The sequence below is a fragment of the Malurus melanocephalus genome, unplaced genomic scaffold (genome assembly GCF_030028575.1).
Source record: "Malurus melanocephalus ecotype Western Australia unplaced genomic scaffold, MMel_1.1 scaffold_272, whole genome shotgun sequence".
NCBI classification, from domain to species: Eukaryota; Metazoa; Chordata; class Aves; order Passeriformes; family Maluridae; genus Malurus; species Malurus melanocephalus.
This window is the reverse complement of record NW_026623504.1, coordinates 4,683-23,298: the sequence shown is the minus strand read 5'-3', so window position 1 is coordinate 23,298 and position 18,616 is coordinate 4,683. Positions and strand designations below refer to the sequence as shown.

The 18,616-nt window shown below is 45.6% G+C and overlaps 1 protein-coding gene across 1 annotated transcript; it reads right to left on the bottom strand.

The window, feature by feature from the left end:
• Positions 1-3,163: 3,163 nt before the first annotated feature.
• LOC130579399 (transmembrane protein 182-like) lies at positions 3,164-16,963 on the bottom strand. Its single transcript, XM_057376173.1, has 5 exons — positions 16,811-16,963; positions 14,243-14,360; positions 12,235-12,333; positions 9,666-9,803; positions 3,164-3,442 (listed from the first exon to the last, which is right to left on the bottom strand). Exons 1-5 carry the CDS (start codon positions 16,961-16,963, stop codon positions 3,213-3,215), a joined length of 738 nt encoding a protein of 245 aa, XP_057232156.1. The 3' UTR covers positions 3,164-3,212.
• Between the last annotated feature and the right edge of the window lie 1,653 nt (positions 16,964-18,616).

Genomic DNA, 18,616 nt, shown 5'->3' with positions numbered 1-18,616 from the left:
TATAATATCCTTTCATCAAACTTCACATTCAACAGATGAAAGCGACCGTGGTTTCTGCAATTTCCATCTCCACCACTGAGCCAACGAGCTCCTTTTTTGAAATTTCTCCTCCAGAAATGATGACTCTCATAGCAAATTTTGTCTGCTTGAGTTTTACTTGCCACAAGAAACTTGAGAGCAAAGGAATTGGACTCTTTAATCCATCAAAATTATGTGTTTGGCCTTGTGCTGGCAATAAACACAGAATTTTAATGGGGGAGTTAATTGCTCTAATTACGCAACTCTACAATCGCATTCTTATTGTTGTGGCTATTAGATAYATGTGTATCTAATATTGAGGGATTTTCCAAACCTATGGGAGATCCAGGAATTTGATGAACTTACCCAAAATCTCAACACCAGACAGCTACTGGAACATGCTCAATGTCAAAGATATTTTAAATCAAACACCCTCTGTTCAGGAATGATTCAAAGCCACGTGGATTCTTCCCAAAGAAWGATGGAATTTTAAACTCTTGCTTGTTCTAGAGCTGATCCAGAAAGAGCAAGTGTCTAGGGATGCCATGCTCCCTAAGGCATGAATGCATGATTAAGCTAAATGTATTCCATAAATGCCTTGATGGCATTAAACTAAATTTTTTAAAGAACAGATGGAGAAAGTTAATAAATATTTCATTCTATAATATAAAACTCACTTCTATATTCACAACTTCAGGGATCCTCAGCTTCACAGATATCAATAAGTCTGATGGATTTCTTRCTGCATTCTCATTCTTCTGCCCTGGTGTCTCTTATGGGATCATCATTTCTGCATGCTTGGATTGTTTTATGGGATCAGTGAAAGGCAAGTGACTGTAAATCTTGACCTCTTCTGCTCYTGGATTATATACTTTTATTCTTTGTGACCATAAGTGTTCATCTCCACACTGAATAGATAATTAAATGACAAAAATTATTCAAAGGGAATTTATAGTGAGAAATTATCCCTTGAAGAACTGATGGGGAACAGGCATAACCCAAGGAGAATCAGGGGAAAAAAACCAGTTTAGAATGGCCAAATAAAACACTAAAATCTCTGTGTATTTGAGAATGTCATGAAACATCCATTCACTGAGAAAAAAAAAACATTGTTTTTACCTGCACATCCCAATTCTATTCAAATAAAAATTTCTATTAAGGCAAAACAGTGTGGATATTGCTTAAGAACTGTAGCCCGAGCCTGTTATTCATATGAAAGAACTAATCTTTACATGGGGGAATTACAATTTCTCACTCTGTGTATGCCATGAATCTTGTAAAAGAATAATTAGAACTTGCTCYGAAAGGAAAGAAAACGCCAGCCTTGAATAATATTTTAGGAAGAGCATTAACAAACATTTTTACATTGCCAACAATCTTCAGCGCTTCCTAGCAGAGATTTACATTCCATTATTAATTAACTGCACTGAGTCAATAGTGTGACACAAAGCTCGGGAGATGTGAGTCGAGCACAAACTCTGACATCCATGAGAACGGCTCGTTTGGAGGAGTTTGATTTAAAATTTATGCAAATGAGCTCGGCAAGCAAGGACCCAACAAACTACTTCAAAGCACCACGCTGCAGCCCCAAAAGCATGACAAGATCAAATCTTTGTCATTTCTCGAGTGTCTTTACAAACTTCTGCATATTCAGGATAAATTATTTCACACCCGGTACCTGGGTAGTTTGGTGGAGAATTAGGAGGTGATTGCTCTTTGTAGGGTCATTGCCACGTCAGCCAATCAGCTGAGTGACTGCAAGAATTTAAATAGATTTAAATGTTACATAATTTGTCTTTTTGGAGCTGATTCTTGTGCAGGAGCTGTGGAATACAACAGGATTCCAGCTGAGGCAAAAAATAGCAATGCTATTCCTCCAGCTCCCACCATCATTCTGTTTTTGGGTTGAGAAACTTCCTCAGACTGCRTCCAGGGAAAATATTAAATTCAGAGTAATGGCAAAAAATATTCAAAACAAATTTATAATGAAAAATTGCCRCTTGAAGGACTGATAGGGCATAGGAATAACCCATGGTAGTATCACAATATCATGTCATTGTCACCCCTCCTTTTCCCTCAACCAGGATTATCTTCCAGTTTTTGCATTGAGAATCCCCACAAAACTGCATCGAGGRAAAATATTAAATTAAGAATAAAGCATTGCTGTAAAGAAATACTAATTAATTCATGTTATGTTTCATGCCACAGAAATTRGTTTATTCCCTTATTGAAAGTTAGGTTAGGTCCAGGTACATTTGTATCTTCAGAATCAGGGCTTTTAAGGAAGAAAAAAGTTTCTCATGTTTCCCGACATCCCATTAAAGTGGTTGTCCTTTGACGTCGATTAGAGACGGCTGAGAAAAAAAAATCATCCTTAATTGCTTTTTAGAAATAGACATTATTGCTTGCACCGTCGCAGCCAGATTCGATTTCCTTTTACAAGAAACCAGGATGCTGGGAATGCTGTAAAACTCCAGCTCTGCTAAATATGGATGTGGAGCTCTGCTGGCAGAGAGATSGGGGAGCTGCTTTCGCTGGGGATGCAGAGAAAACTGATGCAAACTCCACAAATGTGCTGAAATTTCTCCCAAGTGGAAAAGGGCTGAGGGTGGATGTCCAGCTGGGGTTGGTTTGGGATGGGCAGTGGTCAGGGAKCTCAGGATGGGAGAGCWGGGGGTGTTCACATGGAGAAGAGAAGGATCCAGGGAGAGCTCAGAGCCCCTTGCAGGGCCTAAAGGGGTTCCAGGAGAGCTGGAGAGGGCAAGGGATGGAGGGACAGGATGTGGGGAATGGCTTCCCACTGCCAGCGGGCAGGGATGGATGGGATATTGAGGGAATTAGAAGGAATTTATCCCTGTAAGGGTGGGGATACCCTGGCACAGGTGCCCAGAGAAGCTGTGGCTGTCCCTGGATCCCTGGGAGTGTCCAAGGCCAGGCTGGACAGGGCTTGGAGCACCCTGGGACAGTGGAAGGTGTCCCTGCCCATGGCAGGGAGTGGGATGGGTTTTAAGGTCCCTTCCCACCCAAACCATCCTGGGATTCTGTGGGTGCTCAGTTCTCCATCTCTGCCTCCCCATAAGCATGAGTGTAACCTATCCCAACAATTACAGCTACAAAAACAATCAAGTCCTCAAAACACGGGCGCGTTTCTTTACAAGGAGCATCACCAGCTTTCTCCAACCTCCAAATCTGTCTTACTGCAGGGAATCCATAATGTCTCTGCCCACCAGGAAGAAGAGGAGCCCAGAGAGCAGCACCAGGGGCGTCCCGGCGGCGGCGAACATGAAGGACCAGCCGTAGTAAACGCGCACGGGGACRTCGTCCAGGCACCGCTCGCTCCTCTCCAGGAGGATGTACCTCTGGAAATCAGCTGCAAACTCCTTCCACATCACAAAGAGAAACACCAGCAGGAGAAACAGACCMCCTGGGAAGAGAGACAAAGCTGAGTTATTGTCTGTGCAGGGGATAAGGGAATAAAGGTGAGGAAAGGTCATCAAAGCTTCTCATCCAACCCCTGCATCAAAGCTTTGTGGTGCAGAATTGTTGCTCCTGGCACTGCTCTGCAGCTCCTGTGGAAGCCAAGGCCATTCCCCATGGGAGAGCCTCACGCCAGGGTGAACAGTTCCTGCCCTCTGACCCCTTGTTGMCCACCAGCACTTCTGAAGGCTCTGYYCCAGCAGGTTATGGCYRTGGAAAAACYACCCATGGAAAAACCACCAAACAGGGTTGATGCTCCCAGTAAGGATCTGCAGTCCCCTCTCAAAGGAGGGATGTTTCACCTTTTTCATTTTCCATTTCTTAATTTTTGAATGAGAAGACACCAAGACCTTACTCCTTCCTTTTCTGCATCTCCCCTTCCAAGCAGTATCACAGCCAATTCCCACCAGGAATGTGAAGGTGCCAGGATCCATCCTGCTGATGGCAAAATCCTGGCACTGAGCCTGTCACCCCCAGAGCCTGCAGGGCCAGCACATCATGGGGAGGGGAAGGGACACAGCCATGAGACATTAATCTTGGATGGGCTACCAAATACCAGAATAATAACAAGATTAATAAGCAGCCTTTACCATGAGGCTGGAAGCAGATGACAAAAGTCGGAGCGGCCCAAATCTCGTTTACTGGGTGTCATTAAAAATACACATCTCTGGTGCATTTTAAACTCAACATCTATTAAATCTGAACAGTGATGACAGGTCTGAAAGCAGCTCAGRAATATCTGATCTTGCTGCTTCACAGGTAGGAGCTGCTATTTTTAAATGGTGCTGTATAACATACAGATACACACACACACACATGTGAAAGAAATACATCACAGCTCATATTATTTTTATGGTTGAAGCCAACAGCTYGAAATTAATTTAGTTGACAAGTTACCACACACTTCGGTGGATGTGTTGTGGCTTCTGCAGGATTTAATTTCTCCCCTTGCCATTTTTAAATCAAAGGTAGTTGTGGTGTATTTAATTATTCTTCCTGGCAGCTTACACACTCCAAAATYCAGCTCTTGTGCTGGGGAAAGGCACAAGGTAAAGCTTGACATTGATTTATCTGCTTAGGGAGGTTCCTGAATCTTCAGTCAGAGAAAACACGTCCRTGTTTCACTGTGATTCTGTTTATARTGGTTATAAACACATCTCAGAGCCAAAAATAAAACTCACACGAAGGTAAAAGACTTCAAAGTCCTCACCAGGAGYCAGACAGAAGTTGCAGCTCCCCACCCTGCACTGTCACATCTACTAAACTGCCTCCCATGCCCTAAAAAAATGGGATCTTATCAATCAAAAATCCATGTAGCCATAAGAATATTCTTTACATCACCCCACACTGGTAATTCCAGCCATTCTCCCTGATGTGGAGGAGTCCTTGTTTCTTTTTTTTCCTGGAGAGGCAGGCRAGGAGTTAAACAGCAGCTGCTGGAACATTTGCATGTTCATTGAGGTTTTGATACCACTTGAAATTAAGTGCACAAATAAATATTTTACACTTACTATGATAGTTGTATGCTTAAAATACCAATTATTCTACTATAGGAAAACGATGGCRTGTTTAAACAGTCGCATGTCCTTTACAAAATACAATGTATTGATAAGAAGGCAATTAAGTCTTTATTACCGATGTAATTTAAAATTAAATTAATTAGATAGCAACTGAACCTTGAAAAGTGCTCCTTTAAAGATCAATTTCTATTTCATTAACTTATAATACCTACCGTAAGTGAGGCAAATGAAAGCGCAGCCCCAGTGGGACAGAGAACGTGGGTATGGAAAAATACTTTGGAATTCTTCTTTAAAAACMAGGAATTCTGTGTTGATTTCTCCCAAGACAATTTAGATGGCCTAAGTCTGGGGGTTTTTAAAGTAATCAGATCAAAACATTTTCTTCCTGAGGAGGGTGTGTAAGTCCCTTGTGTGGCTGTCACCATCCCCAAGCTTTTCGGGAGATAAGGAATGGGAATTCGTCACTGCTCTGGCCTCAGGAGAAGCTCCAGGTCTCGATATGGAAGGATTTATTATTAAACAGGTACTGGAGGTGATGGCATGGCCATGGCATCTAAATTAAGAATGTTTTCACACTCTGGGCAAATGACAAGAAAATGYAAAGCAAGCAGCCTTCTTCCCTGGAATAATTACAGCTGAGTGGTGAAAATCCCTGGGATTTACACCACGTCCTCGGTGGGAAGAGAAAATCAGAAGGGCAGGTGCAGCCAGAGGACAGTGGGAGCTCAGGAGGGGTGGCTCAGTGAGATCTGCTCAGCCAGAAATGCTCCTTTGGAGCAATCACAACTATCCCTGAACCTGCCTAAAATTTGTCACATTTACAACCATTGGCAGACTCCTCAAAATGTTGGATGTTTCACATCCATGTCACCAAAGTGCTTGCCACTTTTGCTACAAAATTGTGGGAATTTGGGGGTTTTTTTTTTTCATTTTTTGAACAGGTCTCAYTTCACCCCCTCCTTTCTGGGGCTCTTGGTGTTGGACACTGCATCGGAAAATCGTCTTTGTTTCCTGCCAGCTTTGGATGTAGAGACAAAGATTCCTTCCTGCTTTGGGCAGCAAAATGGAAAACTGACAAAATGTGGTTTTCTGCCCTAAAAATGAGACCAGCATTGGCACCCACGCCCGAGACACAGGATGTGTGTTGGGTTTGGGTGAGTGGAGACCTCATCAAACCTCATCCCCACCCTTCTCTCAGCGTCCCTGTGGTTTCTACCGCCAGAAAATCACCCAAGCGATCCCTTTCCTTGTCTCCTTCTCCCTCAGTGCTGCTGTTCATTAGGATGGTACTGAAAAAATTAACGGCCAAACTCCATCTCCAGGCTGATGAGGTCAGCRGCATCTTCTGGGGAGGGGCTAATTGCCAGAAAATTGCAGAGGGGCATTAAATCCATCTCCTTTGTGCGCTGTAGATCCGGGAGCCCGGAGCTCCATCCCCCTCTCCCAGCGGAGCCGCGTCTTCCGCGTGGGCAAATTGAAGTGGAGCTTCTCCCTCCTCTCACTTTATTTCCCTGTGACACCTTTAGAGCTGCTAATTGTGGGGACAGGTGAGCGAACTCAATCTTTAACTCTTGTTCTGGGGAAGCTGCTGAACTTTGGTGTAATCYGCTAATTAGGAGAATAATGAACTTTGACTCGCTCTCCTCTCTCGCTCGTTGCCTCTTAAGGATGTTAATAACGAGGAAATGGAGGGGTGACCTCCAGCTGCCCTTCCGTAAGTGCCAGCCTTTGCTGCACGTGGGGAGCCTCAGACGGCCAAAGTGGAGCTGTTCCATTTGGGAAGCACAGTCTGAGCAAAAAATCCAGCACTTTAACTCCCAGCACTGGGAAATCTCTGCCTTTTCCCCCTGCTTTTGTGYCACGCTGAAGAACAGGTCCCACCATGGGCAGGGATGTTACCCATGATGCCAGATTGCTCCAAGCTCCATTCAAGCTGATCTGGAACATTTCCAGGGATGGGAGAGCCTCAGCTTCTCTGGGCAACCTGTGCCAGTGCTGCACTTCAAGAGTTGGTCTCTAAAACRCCCAAAGAAAAACAAGGAGCACAAGGCAGGGAAAATGAAGGGGAATGAGCAAAATTGTCTCAGCAACTCCAAGAGCTTCCAGAAGCTGCAGCACAGAGCTCACCCAGCCCTCTCAGTGACAATTAACAATGCTGTCCTCTGACTACTGAAACGAGGGGACAATGAGGAACYGAGATGGGAAATGCTGGGAGGAAARGAGCACGCTGCTGGCTCTTGGTTCATGTACCCCAGGTGCTTTTGGGAGCAGGGAAAACCGTTCAGCTGGGGCTGTGGGTGTGCAAAGGCTGCACCAACAAATGTCAGATGGGCTCCGGCTCTTTCCAGAGTCACCCAGCAGAGGAAATCGAGAGCAATGGCTCCAATCCTCTGGAAAGGCTCAGGAACACCTCCCTGGATTGGTTATGGCAGCTGGCACAGCCAGATGTGACCCCTGGGAAGTGTTAAATAAAAGGGGGAAATCCAAAGGGATCCAGTGGGGCCACAACAATCCTCACCCTTCAGTAATGGAGGGACACACAGCCCTCCTCAGGACCATGCCAGAATGGGCATCCATAAATGTTTGGGGATGCATTTGCACCAATAGTGCCTTTAGGGCCTTTTGGTGGCAAAAGCGACATCATTGTGCAACGTTGAACCACGGCCTCTCCCAAAAGCAGGGAGCTCCTGGGCAGAACAAAGCTGTCAGTGAAGGATTCGGGACATCCCACATCTCCCCATCCACTACCAGACCACATTCCTGCCCTGCAGATTGCCAGCTTTTCACACTTCCTCAAGGAGAGATCATCTCTGCCAGGGAGGTTAATTAACACTGACCCRCAGGCCATGATTAGAAGACAAGAGGAGCTTTCTGCTTTCTCCTGCATCATCCCTGCCTAAATCCATTGTTCCCACTGCTTACTGCAATTATGCAAAATATTTTTAGAAGGGATGATGAGGGAATAACCGTGGAGGGATGCAGCCCAAATCCAGCAGGAAGCCARGGCCAAGCAGGATCCAGAGGTGTGAGATCAGGATGAGCTCCCCCAAAATAAAAGGATGAGTTGAAACAGCAAGGAAACTTTGCTGAAAAAGACGTTGAATCCTCCTGCTATCACTTGAATGGAAAATGTAGTAGGAAGTGTCTTCCAGCTGAACTCGTTCCCCCGAATGACTGTTAATAACAATGATTGCTGCTCARATTGAAGCTGCATTAATACAAACTTCAATTTTAACAGCAGCATCTTTGTCTAATGCCAAGAGGTTTATGTGATGCATAATCAGCTCTTCTAAAAAGTGTCACATTCTAAGCCCCAGTCTTTTAATCAAGGAGCAGTCAAATAGAGTGGAAAAACAATGAAAAAAAAACAAAAAAAGGAAGACAGTTGAGTATTACTCTGCATTCTTTTCTGTGGTATTTCTGCCCAAGGTGCAGACTGGACACTGTCCTAAGRGACATCTGCTGCTCCTGGGAGCCTGGACTGCAGATGGGAAGGGAAAAACTCCCTGCCCTGGCACAACCCTGGGACTATTATCAATTATGGGATCACAACAGCTCCATGGAAAACTACAGGGGCAGCATTGCTGGAAATCTGTGTGTGGAAAATGCCCTGCGAGTGCTGGGGGCAGCAGCTGGACACGAGCCCAGGGGTGCCCAGGTGAACAAGAAACCAATAGCCCCTGACACTTGAGGACTTGAGTCAATGTCAGGACCTTTCTCGTTAAATATTTTCATTAATGTTTTCCGGCCACCCAGACCTGGGCACGCTCAAAACCCAAACTGAGAGCAAAGACAGCRTCTCATGTTTGATTTATGCCAGATAAGAGGAAGCAGGAGCTGGTGAAGGATCTGCAATTAAGCAGTGGTTTTTTTAGAGAAAGGCCTGATTTCATTACGAAGTTCTTCACTTGGCACAGCTCAGCTGAGCTCCAGCCTGTGGCTGCTTGAGTCACAAAGGAGCTTTTTTCTGAGTTTGAGTCACTGGTATAAATCAAGTATCTCTACTAGTGAAGCCAGCTATTACTCTCAAATACAGAAAAGGAAAAAGCCCGAGTGATAATTCAGTAAAATCATTGGTAACAGCAGCGGGAAAATGAATAAATGTCTATTTTTAATTCATTTTCCTGCTGTGCCATCGTTTCATCTTTTCAGGTCTCCTTAAGCCAGCCCTCCCATTTTGGATCACTGGGGTTGCCTTTCATGGCTCTGTGGGCTTCCAAAGTTAACAGCAGAGGCAGGAGCAGCCCAAATGAAAGCCTGAATTTGGGGAACTGAGCGGGGCTGATACTGCCCAGGCTCAACACAGCTACAGCCTTTGCTGAAATAAAAGAGTTGCATGGAGGAATAGTAAAAAAAACAGTGGTTTTCAAAAATTTCAGCTTTTCTAGGACTAAGGACCACCTTGCTAAAGGCTGACTGAGCACAGAACCATGGAATCAGAATGGCTTGKGYTGGAAGGGACYTTAAAGAYCATAAAKGCCATGGACAGAGACTCCTTCTGCTACACCAGGCTGTTCAGAGTTCACAGGGGTTCAATCCCAGTGGGGAAGATGAAATCCCTTTGCTGCTCCCATCAGAGCCCCATCTCCCATGGCAGCACCCCATCCCCCCTGCCCCAATCCCAAAGCCCTGCCTCGCTGTCCCCCTCACCTGAGAGCAGCAGAAATCCTCCCCCGACTTTGTAGGAGCGGGGRCTGGCAAAGGGGACCCCACAGACCAGCAGGAGCCCCCCAACCAGCCCGGCARCCACAGCCAGCAGGATGAACGCCGTCCAAAATCCTCTGTACACTGCAAAGGGAGCAAAGTCAGTGAAAGGACAGGAAAAGGGCTTTCTTCAACCTCAGAAATCTTTTTCTTAATGATTCCATGCTTAACTCATGCTTTAGCAGCAGTGAAAACAAGAACCCGTGATGCTGTTGTGCCAGAGGGTTCAGGGAGAATGTCACACCCTACAGAAACAGGGAATGTCACCCTACAGAACTGGGAATGTCACCCTACAGAACTGGGGAATGTCACCCTCCAGAAGTGGGGAATGTCACCCTCCAGAAGTGGGGAATGTCACCCTCCAGAACGGGACTGGAACCAGGCCAAAGGGTTGGGAAGGCTTGCCAAGGAAGAACACCACAAAAAGGGATGGAAGGAAAGGACACTGCTCTTAGCTGTGCTGGGGGGGTGCGGAAGAGCTTGGCAAGAAAGGAAAGAARACAGCAAAATTTGGAGAGGTGGAATCAGACCACAGCTTTGTTTTATGCTTTAATTAACACTCCAGGAAGGTGCCAGGCTCCTGGTTTGAAATAAARGCAGTGTTTGTTGGCAGGACTGCAGGGAAAACAGGAGCTCGTGAGTTCCCCCATTAATGGCCTTGTTTGACTCCAGAAGGAGCACGGAGCAGCTGCCTGCTCATCCCAGAAATTTGGGGGTTTTGCTGTGACCTCATAAAACCACGGAGCAGAGCTGTCTGTCACACATCACCAGGTGGGACAGGACGCGGTCTAACCCATGAATTTATGTCTCCCAGTAGCCAAGAGTCTCCCAGACACTGCCATAAACCTTATCCAGATATCCTCTGACACCCTGCTCCCCAATCCCGAGTTATCCCATCCCTTGGACTCCCCCATCTCRCCCTGCCTGTCGTTTTCCAGAAGCTCCAGCTCGATTTAAGCCGAGCACGAGCAAGTGGGTAATGCTGAAGTGATTCACACTTGAAAGAAAAATGATACAGAGAAGATGCGTTTTTCCTCATTTGAAACCATTTTGTCAGGAGAGCCACTTAGGGAGAGATAAGTATCTTGAACTCTCCAAAACCACAGAATTCATTTTCATGTTTAACCTCCCGTCACCCGTTTCTCTCGGGGAGCCTAAGAGGATGCAGATAAGGCAGAATTATCTCCGGAGCAGGTAATAGCTGGAGGACCCTCTCCTTGGACAGCCTCCTGTGCTGTCAGCGTGTGCAAATGAGGATGGACTGGCTGGGAATAAAAGGATGGTAACCCCAGGAGTGCTGCTCCACCCTAAATGCGAAAGCTGAGCCACCCCATTGTCCCCAGGGTGACGGGGACATGCAGCAATGAGGGTGCAGCCCCTCCCCAGCGCCTTCACAGAAAAATTGAGATCAGAAAAAACCCTCTGGGCACATCGCGATGGTCCCGGAGCGTCCCGAGGGGTGACTGGGAGGGTTTAGGGCTGACAGGCAGGGACAGATGCTCCTGGATTTAGGGCGGAACGAACAGCGCGTGTTTATCCGCAGGGGCACTCAGAACCGGGACATTGTGCCCGTCTGTCCCAAGCGGGGACAATCCCACAGTTTATCCCGCCGCACATCCCGCACCGCCTCCTCCTCCCTCCACAGATCCCTCGTATCCATCTGACACCACGGAGCAGGAATTCTGCACAGCGCAGCCAAAGAAAACTCATTTCTTTCCCTCGCATGCTCCTACTGACAGTATTTTTTTTTAAAATTAATTTCTCATAGAAAAAAAAAAATAAAATAAAACTAAAAAAAGGTACCGCTAAAGGCTAAGGAAAAGGTCAAGATGTTTGTTTGTGCAGAACGTCTGCCCTGCATCCCCGGAGGCRAGGCAGACTGATGCACACTATTTAAAGAAATCAATTCATTTCAAAAAAGATCATTGAATTAATGCTAACTGCTGCCACCAATTTAGCAAATTAAAATTCCTAACAGCAGCTGATTCATTAAAGAACTCGGGAAATATAGAGAAACATAAATAAAAAGGGACCCAGTTGAAAGGGAGCTCTCCAACTGCGTAGTGTTCAGTGCATTAAAAATAAGCCAGTCACTTACGTGGATTTTCTAACAATTTGGCCTTTAACTGATTTTCCAGTGCTTGTTTATTTTGCCTTGCAACAAATCAACACCTGAGCTATCCCAGGAAACCAAACTCTGGGATGGAGTGAGCGCTGGGCTGGGTTTGGGTCACCTGGCTCCAGGTTTTCCCCATGATGAGGAGGTGGGAGCAGAGGATTTATTCTCCTGCCTTACTCATAGGAGAAGGGAAAGAGCAGAGCCCATCCCAACACGGCTGGGCTGGAGGAGAGAAAATGTGGGAGAACATCTCAGCTGTGCTTGGGGCAGCCAACCCAGCAGGACTGGCTGGTAAAGGAGCTTTCCAAAGGTCTTGGCCACKCACTGACACACATCCCAAATCTCTGCCTGATCCCTTGGAAAAGGAGCTGCTGGGGCAGGAGGAAAGAAACTCACCTGCAGTTGTGTCATAGGAGGGGTGGGGGAAAGGCCCGACAGCAATGGGCAGGGGGAAGAGGTAGCCRTGCATGCAGAACTTGGGGTGAGCTTGGCTGGCTGGAAAAGACGAAAAAAAGGAGAATTAAACCCATTTTGTTTCCTGCAGAATCACGGGGTTGAGATGGTGAYGTGCTGCTGTGCAAAACCTGCAAAGCCCTCACTGAAATCAGAAGGCTGGAGAGGAGAAAGGGATCATAAATCTTGGTTAGAGAGAAAAAYAAAAATAGAAATAAGAATKAYKAAAAAGRGRRGGATATCAGAGGATCTGAGACTGCTTCTTGMACATCTCATCTTCATAACCTGAGTCTGAGGTGTACAAAATTCATGAAAGATGGAGCAGCTGAAATCAGTGCAAATATTCCCATTGCTGTTTTCCTCCAGAGAATGTGCCTGACCACCTGGAAGGGTCAAAATGTTTGGCTACCAGAACAAGGTACTTCCAAGACCTCCAGCTGGTGAGAAGGAAAAGCACAATTAGAATGGAAGTGCCCCATCAATATTAATACCACTGAGGCTTATCATGATTAACAGTAATAGAATGAATGTTAAATGAATTAATTAATGGTTGGCCACTTATTTAAATATGTTCCCCAGCTCAAAGGAGCACTTTATAATAGGTGGACATTAGTTCATGCTAAATTGACTATGGAATACCTATTGAATTAATTATTACATCCACGAGAGCAGCAAATTAATTTGCCATGATCAATCCTATTATAATAAATACCTAAAGAAGTAGCAAAAAAAAAAATTTGCCAGTTATCAGAGTGACTCATTTTACTTCAGGTAAAATTATATTATGTATTTCCATATAATAGAATTCAGTAGCAAAAACTCCCTGTCTCAAGCCTGTCCTTTTTTATCCCAAACTTTCAGTGTGAAAAACCTCCCATTGTTCAGCTGAACGGTGGCGGGAACTATTCCTGCAAGATTTTACAGGAAACAGGTCAGGGGCTGGGGGACAGCAAAGTCATTTGAAATTTTAATCACTGCAGAGTCAATCTAGTGTGGGAACCTGAATTATTTGCTGGGAAATGCCCTCTGAGGAGATTGTGCTGCTCCACCACCACGGGAGAATCTTCCATCTGTGGGCACAGGGCCGAGGGTTTTGGGGTGTTTAATGCCTTTCCATAACTTATTTAAAATCTGAGGGGTTTTATCCCAAATCCTGCTGTAGAATTGTGGCTGTGGTTGATCTTTTTCCTTCTCTAATCCTGGTGAGAGCACCTGGTTCACTGGGCCAACCCTTCACCACACAAGGGCCACAAGGCTGGCATCAGCTGGTGCACAGAACAGGTTTTTCACCCTCTCCATCAGTTTGTTTTTGAAGAGTGAACTTGTTTTCCAAAAAATAAAGGATTTTGGATCCCTCTCTGTTTTTTCCCAAGTGTAATTTCAATGATCTTGAAAAACAAAAGAGGCAAGATCTTAAAATAAAARTGGTTTTCCATGATTCACAACTGGTGCTGAGCTCCAAAGATCAGTGGATGCCACATCCATGCACTTCCAGACTTCCCAGTGCTGAAATCAGTGGGAGCTGGGAATGTGGAGCACCTGGAAGGCAGGAAACAGGGACAGAAGAGTGATGCCAGGAAGGGCAGGGGGTCATATTTACAAAAATTCGATGAACACAAACATCAGAAGGTTTTGGGAGGGAAGAAAGGGCACAAAGAAGGGTTCTCCTTGCTGGTGGTGGCCACCACTTCATAAACCTTGTAGTGATAAATTAAATGGCATCAAGAGGTTCCTACAGGTCTGTGAACAACCATCTGAGAGCAAAATCCAAGTCAAAAAAAGAGCACAGAAAAGGGCGCATAAAGGGTGACCTGGGTTGGCTTTTGAGAGACAAGGAGAATGACAAAAATGAACTAAAACCATCTCCTCATCTCTGGGAGCACTTCCTGTGTCTGTTTCCCATTAGACTGTGAGGAATGCTATGGATTTGGGGTGGTGGCACTGTACTCACTGTACCAGAAGGTCCAGATGGTCGCGGGGTGGCCCTCACCAAAGAACCAGCACCGCCAGAAAAATCCCTCGTGGTGGAAGGTGAGRATCTCCTTCCTGACCTCTGCTGGAGCTTCAGCCTGGGGAGGAATGAAAGACCAAGCTGAAACGGGGAAGATCATGGTGCAAAGAGTGCAGTTTTGGTTAAACAGATGTTGATTTAATTTTTAATGGGTTTTTTTGAGTCAGTTTTGGAGGGGTTGGGAAATACAGAGGAGCTGCTGTCCTTGACTTTCTGCCTCAGCTACGAAACGTTCTGATCACAAAGTGTCCTACAGACCTGCTCAAACCATTTGCCTCTCTCTCTGCTGTCCYTAAACCCCTGCTGGCCAGAGCTGATGGGAATGTCAGGAAGCTGAGCTTTCTGGGTGTTTTCTGCCTCTCAAACACCTTCTTCCAACCTCCAGACCAGACCTGTGAGCACAAGGTTCTGGTCTTTCCAGAAGGGAGAATATTGCAAAATTTAGTCACGGAAGATTTASCAAAGAACTTATTAAAATTATCCTCAAAACCATTTTTATCTTACTCACACACAGTCTGGAGACAGGAGTGTGACAAAATTATGCTTTATGAAAGATGGGGAATGTCCACGAGAGAATGGGAACCAGAGAAAGGAGATGGGAGGTGCTAAAGGGATTTATCCTTTTATCCTGGTTTGGGTGGGAAGGGACCTTAAAGACCACTCAATGCCAGCCCTGCCAGGGGCAAAGACACCTCCCCTATGCCAGATTGCTCCAGCCTGGCCTTGGACACTTCCAGGGATCCAGGGGCAGCCACAGCTTCTCTGGGCACCCTGGGCCAGGGCCTCACAGGGAAGAATTTCTCCCCAGTATCTTTCTGGCAGTGGGGAGCCATTCCCCTTGTCCTGTCCCTCTGTCCCTTGTCCCCAGTCCCTCTCAAGCACTGGAAGAGGCTCTGAGCTTCTTCCCAGAGATGCTCGTGTTCCCTCTCCTGTTTTTGTGCACCATGTTATGGCAGCTTCCAGAGCTTTGATCTGATTCTCCTTTTACTTTCAGTCAAAAATCCTGACTGTGACAAGGGCAACTTCAGCCCTGAAACTTCCTCAGCTGGCGGCTCTGACTTGGTGCATCCACAGCACATTTCCCTGAGTTTGCCAGAWACTCAGCCCATCCTTATCTGTAAAGGACAGGATTTGACAGTTTAAGGAAGGGCAGAGACAGTAAAAACAGAGCCTGTTATCCACAACCAGTAACAAAAATAGAAATAATAGGAACAGTGTCTGAAATAGAAATGAAATAGCTCAGAGGGAAGAGTAAGAACAGTTCCTATTTCTGCCTGGTRCTTTTGAAGTCACTCTGCCGCAGCRCCAGGCTCCCCAACACTTGGCCAGGAGCGTCTCTGAAATGTTTGAGATGCTTATTCATGTCGTGCAGTGCATCATCTCTGCTCTCTCCACTTTAGAAAACAACTAAAATGTGAAACAATTAACACTGTCACTTCCCAAGTGCACGGAAAACAAGTGGCACTTCTCTGTCTGTGCCAACCCGAGCTGCTTGAAACTAAAGACCCCRTCTTCTGTTTCACTTCTTCAGGCATTTTTTCCCATCATAATTTTTTTTTTCTTTTCAGTGGGGAAAGTCATTTGGAACTGTGACTCAAGCAAACAGTGCCCTACATTTGATTATGGRATGCTGAAATGAAAGAAAAATATTTCTCGCTGGCATCATGATGCTTACCCAGGGTGACTCACCGCACCAGGAAAAAAAGAAAAAAATCAAACCTAATTGGATTGAACTTTGAAGTAACAAAAAGTCTGCACACAACAAGGATCTTCCTGTCATTTTGTAATGGAAACCACACATTGATCGGCACAAAAACATTTCTGGGGAGTGGGTGGCTCGAGGAACTGATCTGGTTGTTATTTCATTGGAGAGTTAGACAACAAGTGCGACAAAAATCCAACCTTGAGGGATCTATAAACAAGTGACAGCAGCCCTTAGCACCAAAATACCAAACTGCCCCTGGAAAATTACATTTCCTGCTAACTAAAATCCCATACAAATCTTGATTTGAGGATATCCAGGCCACTGGCTGGATGGGCAGGAACTCATCTGCTCCACTCTGTGTCTGATGCTCACTTTTGTTCTGTGTCCCTTCAGATGGAAGTGACTGCCATGCCCCACACTTTCAAACATCAACTAGCTTTAAATGAAGAAACTACAGAGGGAGAAATCTTTTAATGGCAATATGAGGACATATCTTTTGTCTTTAGTGGGAAATGCTGTCAACAACTAAAGCTCTTACGTTTCTGCCTTTCATTCTCTAATGTTCGTATCTGCCAGATTACAGAGGTGCCATCTCAATATTTCCTAGACACCCTTTACTCCAGTCAAAATGCTCAAAATTATGGAAAAACCTGTTTGGATTTTAAAGAATTTAATGTTTTACCTCAAGCTAACTTTTTACATTAACAGGTCACTTTGAGCATAAATAGTACCACAGATTCCAAAATTTTAGACTTTAAATTATTCAGGTAAGATCTCTCAAAGCACAATGTTTCAGAGCTCACCCCGCCGGTGCTCACAGTGCTGTTCCCATGCTCGAAGACCCCGCAGGAATCAGTGGCCAGAAGCCAATAATCCGTGCCAAAAGCGATGAGGAAGAGCAACACCCCGGTGCCCCCGAGGATCCCGGCGGCCAGGGATGCTGCTCCAGCCTTCATGGGGCAGTGGAGAGGGAACAGGCACAGCTGGAAATCAGAAAAACAGGAAAACCCCCGAGTTTCCCGGGACTCTGGAAGAGCAGGGCCAGAGGAATGCTATTTTTGGATGTGGATAACGATCTCCTGGCCGGTGTGAGTTTCAGGGGGTGGTGGAGCAGGACTAATAAAAGCAGATGATCTGGAGTGAGCAAGCAGCTGTGGCATTAAGGATCGTGACAAACAGGGATTGGGGCAGAGCACGGAGCTTTCCTGGGGACACAGGAGGAGTGAAGCCAGGAGCCCTCAGGACATGGCTCTGGGTCACCAGTGTGGAATTCCTGGAGTTTTTTCCACCCCTCTCCACACAGATGAGTAGAGGTGGACTCAAAGGTCTTCCCCTCACCATAGAGCCCTTGGTGTCCTCAGCCACTGCTGTGACACCTCTCACCGTGTCCCCACAAGTGCCATTTCTAGAATCGGCATCTCCTTCTTCCTCTGAGCAAAACCCCGATGTGGCTTTTACAGAAAGTAACCGAGAGATCCATGAAAAACTGAAATAATTAAATTAAATAATTAAAACACGGTGAGCTCCTAAATATCCCAGTCCTCTTGGAAGTGATGCAATCCCCACGTTTGCACCAGGCAGGGCCCCATGGATCTGGACAAGGAGTGTCCAGCCAGGTGGACAAATGGACACAGCCGGGGTGTCCTGCAGCTGTAAATGATGTTCTCCCTCCTGCCACAGAAAAGTGAATTAGATGGACCCTCCACCCACCCAGCCTGCTGGGGGAGAAATGTCTCTTGGGAATGAGGACATTCCTGCATGGAATTTCACTGCCATTTGCTTCCCAATGTTGTTGGCTTCTGGTGGAGCATCTGCTGTAAATCACTGCCAGAAATGGGATGCCAGGCTAAAAAAATTATCATTTCTGTAGGGCAATAACTATATTCCTGTGACATGCCAGGAGGTTGGGAGAAGAAATTTAAATTACAGTGAAAAATCAAGTACTGCTGTTCTAACCTGAGCCTTAGTCATGACCTGCTCCAAACAGAGTGGAGGAAGAGGAAGATGCTGACTTCCCTGTCCTATGGGAATTTGTGTTGCCAAATTAATTTCCAAATCGATTTAGTATTTAAAGTTACCTGTGAACATATGGGTATCTCAAAGCAAGTGCATGCTGGCTGGGGAAAATTTTGCCTACACTTTTTATTGAGGAATACAGAGGGATGAATATACTCAATCTTCTATAAGCACAACAGAATATTAATAATAATAATTTCTATTATCCTCTGCATTGTTTTTCTTAACAGTAAATAACACATTTAGACCTTTCCCCTTCACAGAGCTGCTGCTGGTTTAACTCGACCATGAGCATGAGAGAAATCCCACAGAATCCCAGAATTCCACAGAWAAGTACAACTTACCAGTCACCTAAATAATCAATCAGTGCAATTCCAATCAGTTGCCATTTAAGTACCACACTGCTCTGGTTAAACCTGTCTGAAATGAGAAGGACAATCAGTTGCCATCTCTTCCTGTGATCTCCTCAAAGCTGGACTCGACTGACAGCAGCTCTGCCAACACTTGGAGGAGCTGGGTGAAAACAAGGTTTTGCACACCAGGAGTGAGGAATTTTTTTTGTAGATCACACTGCAATTACATGAAATTAAAAT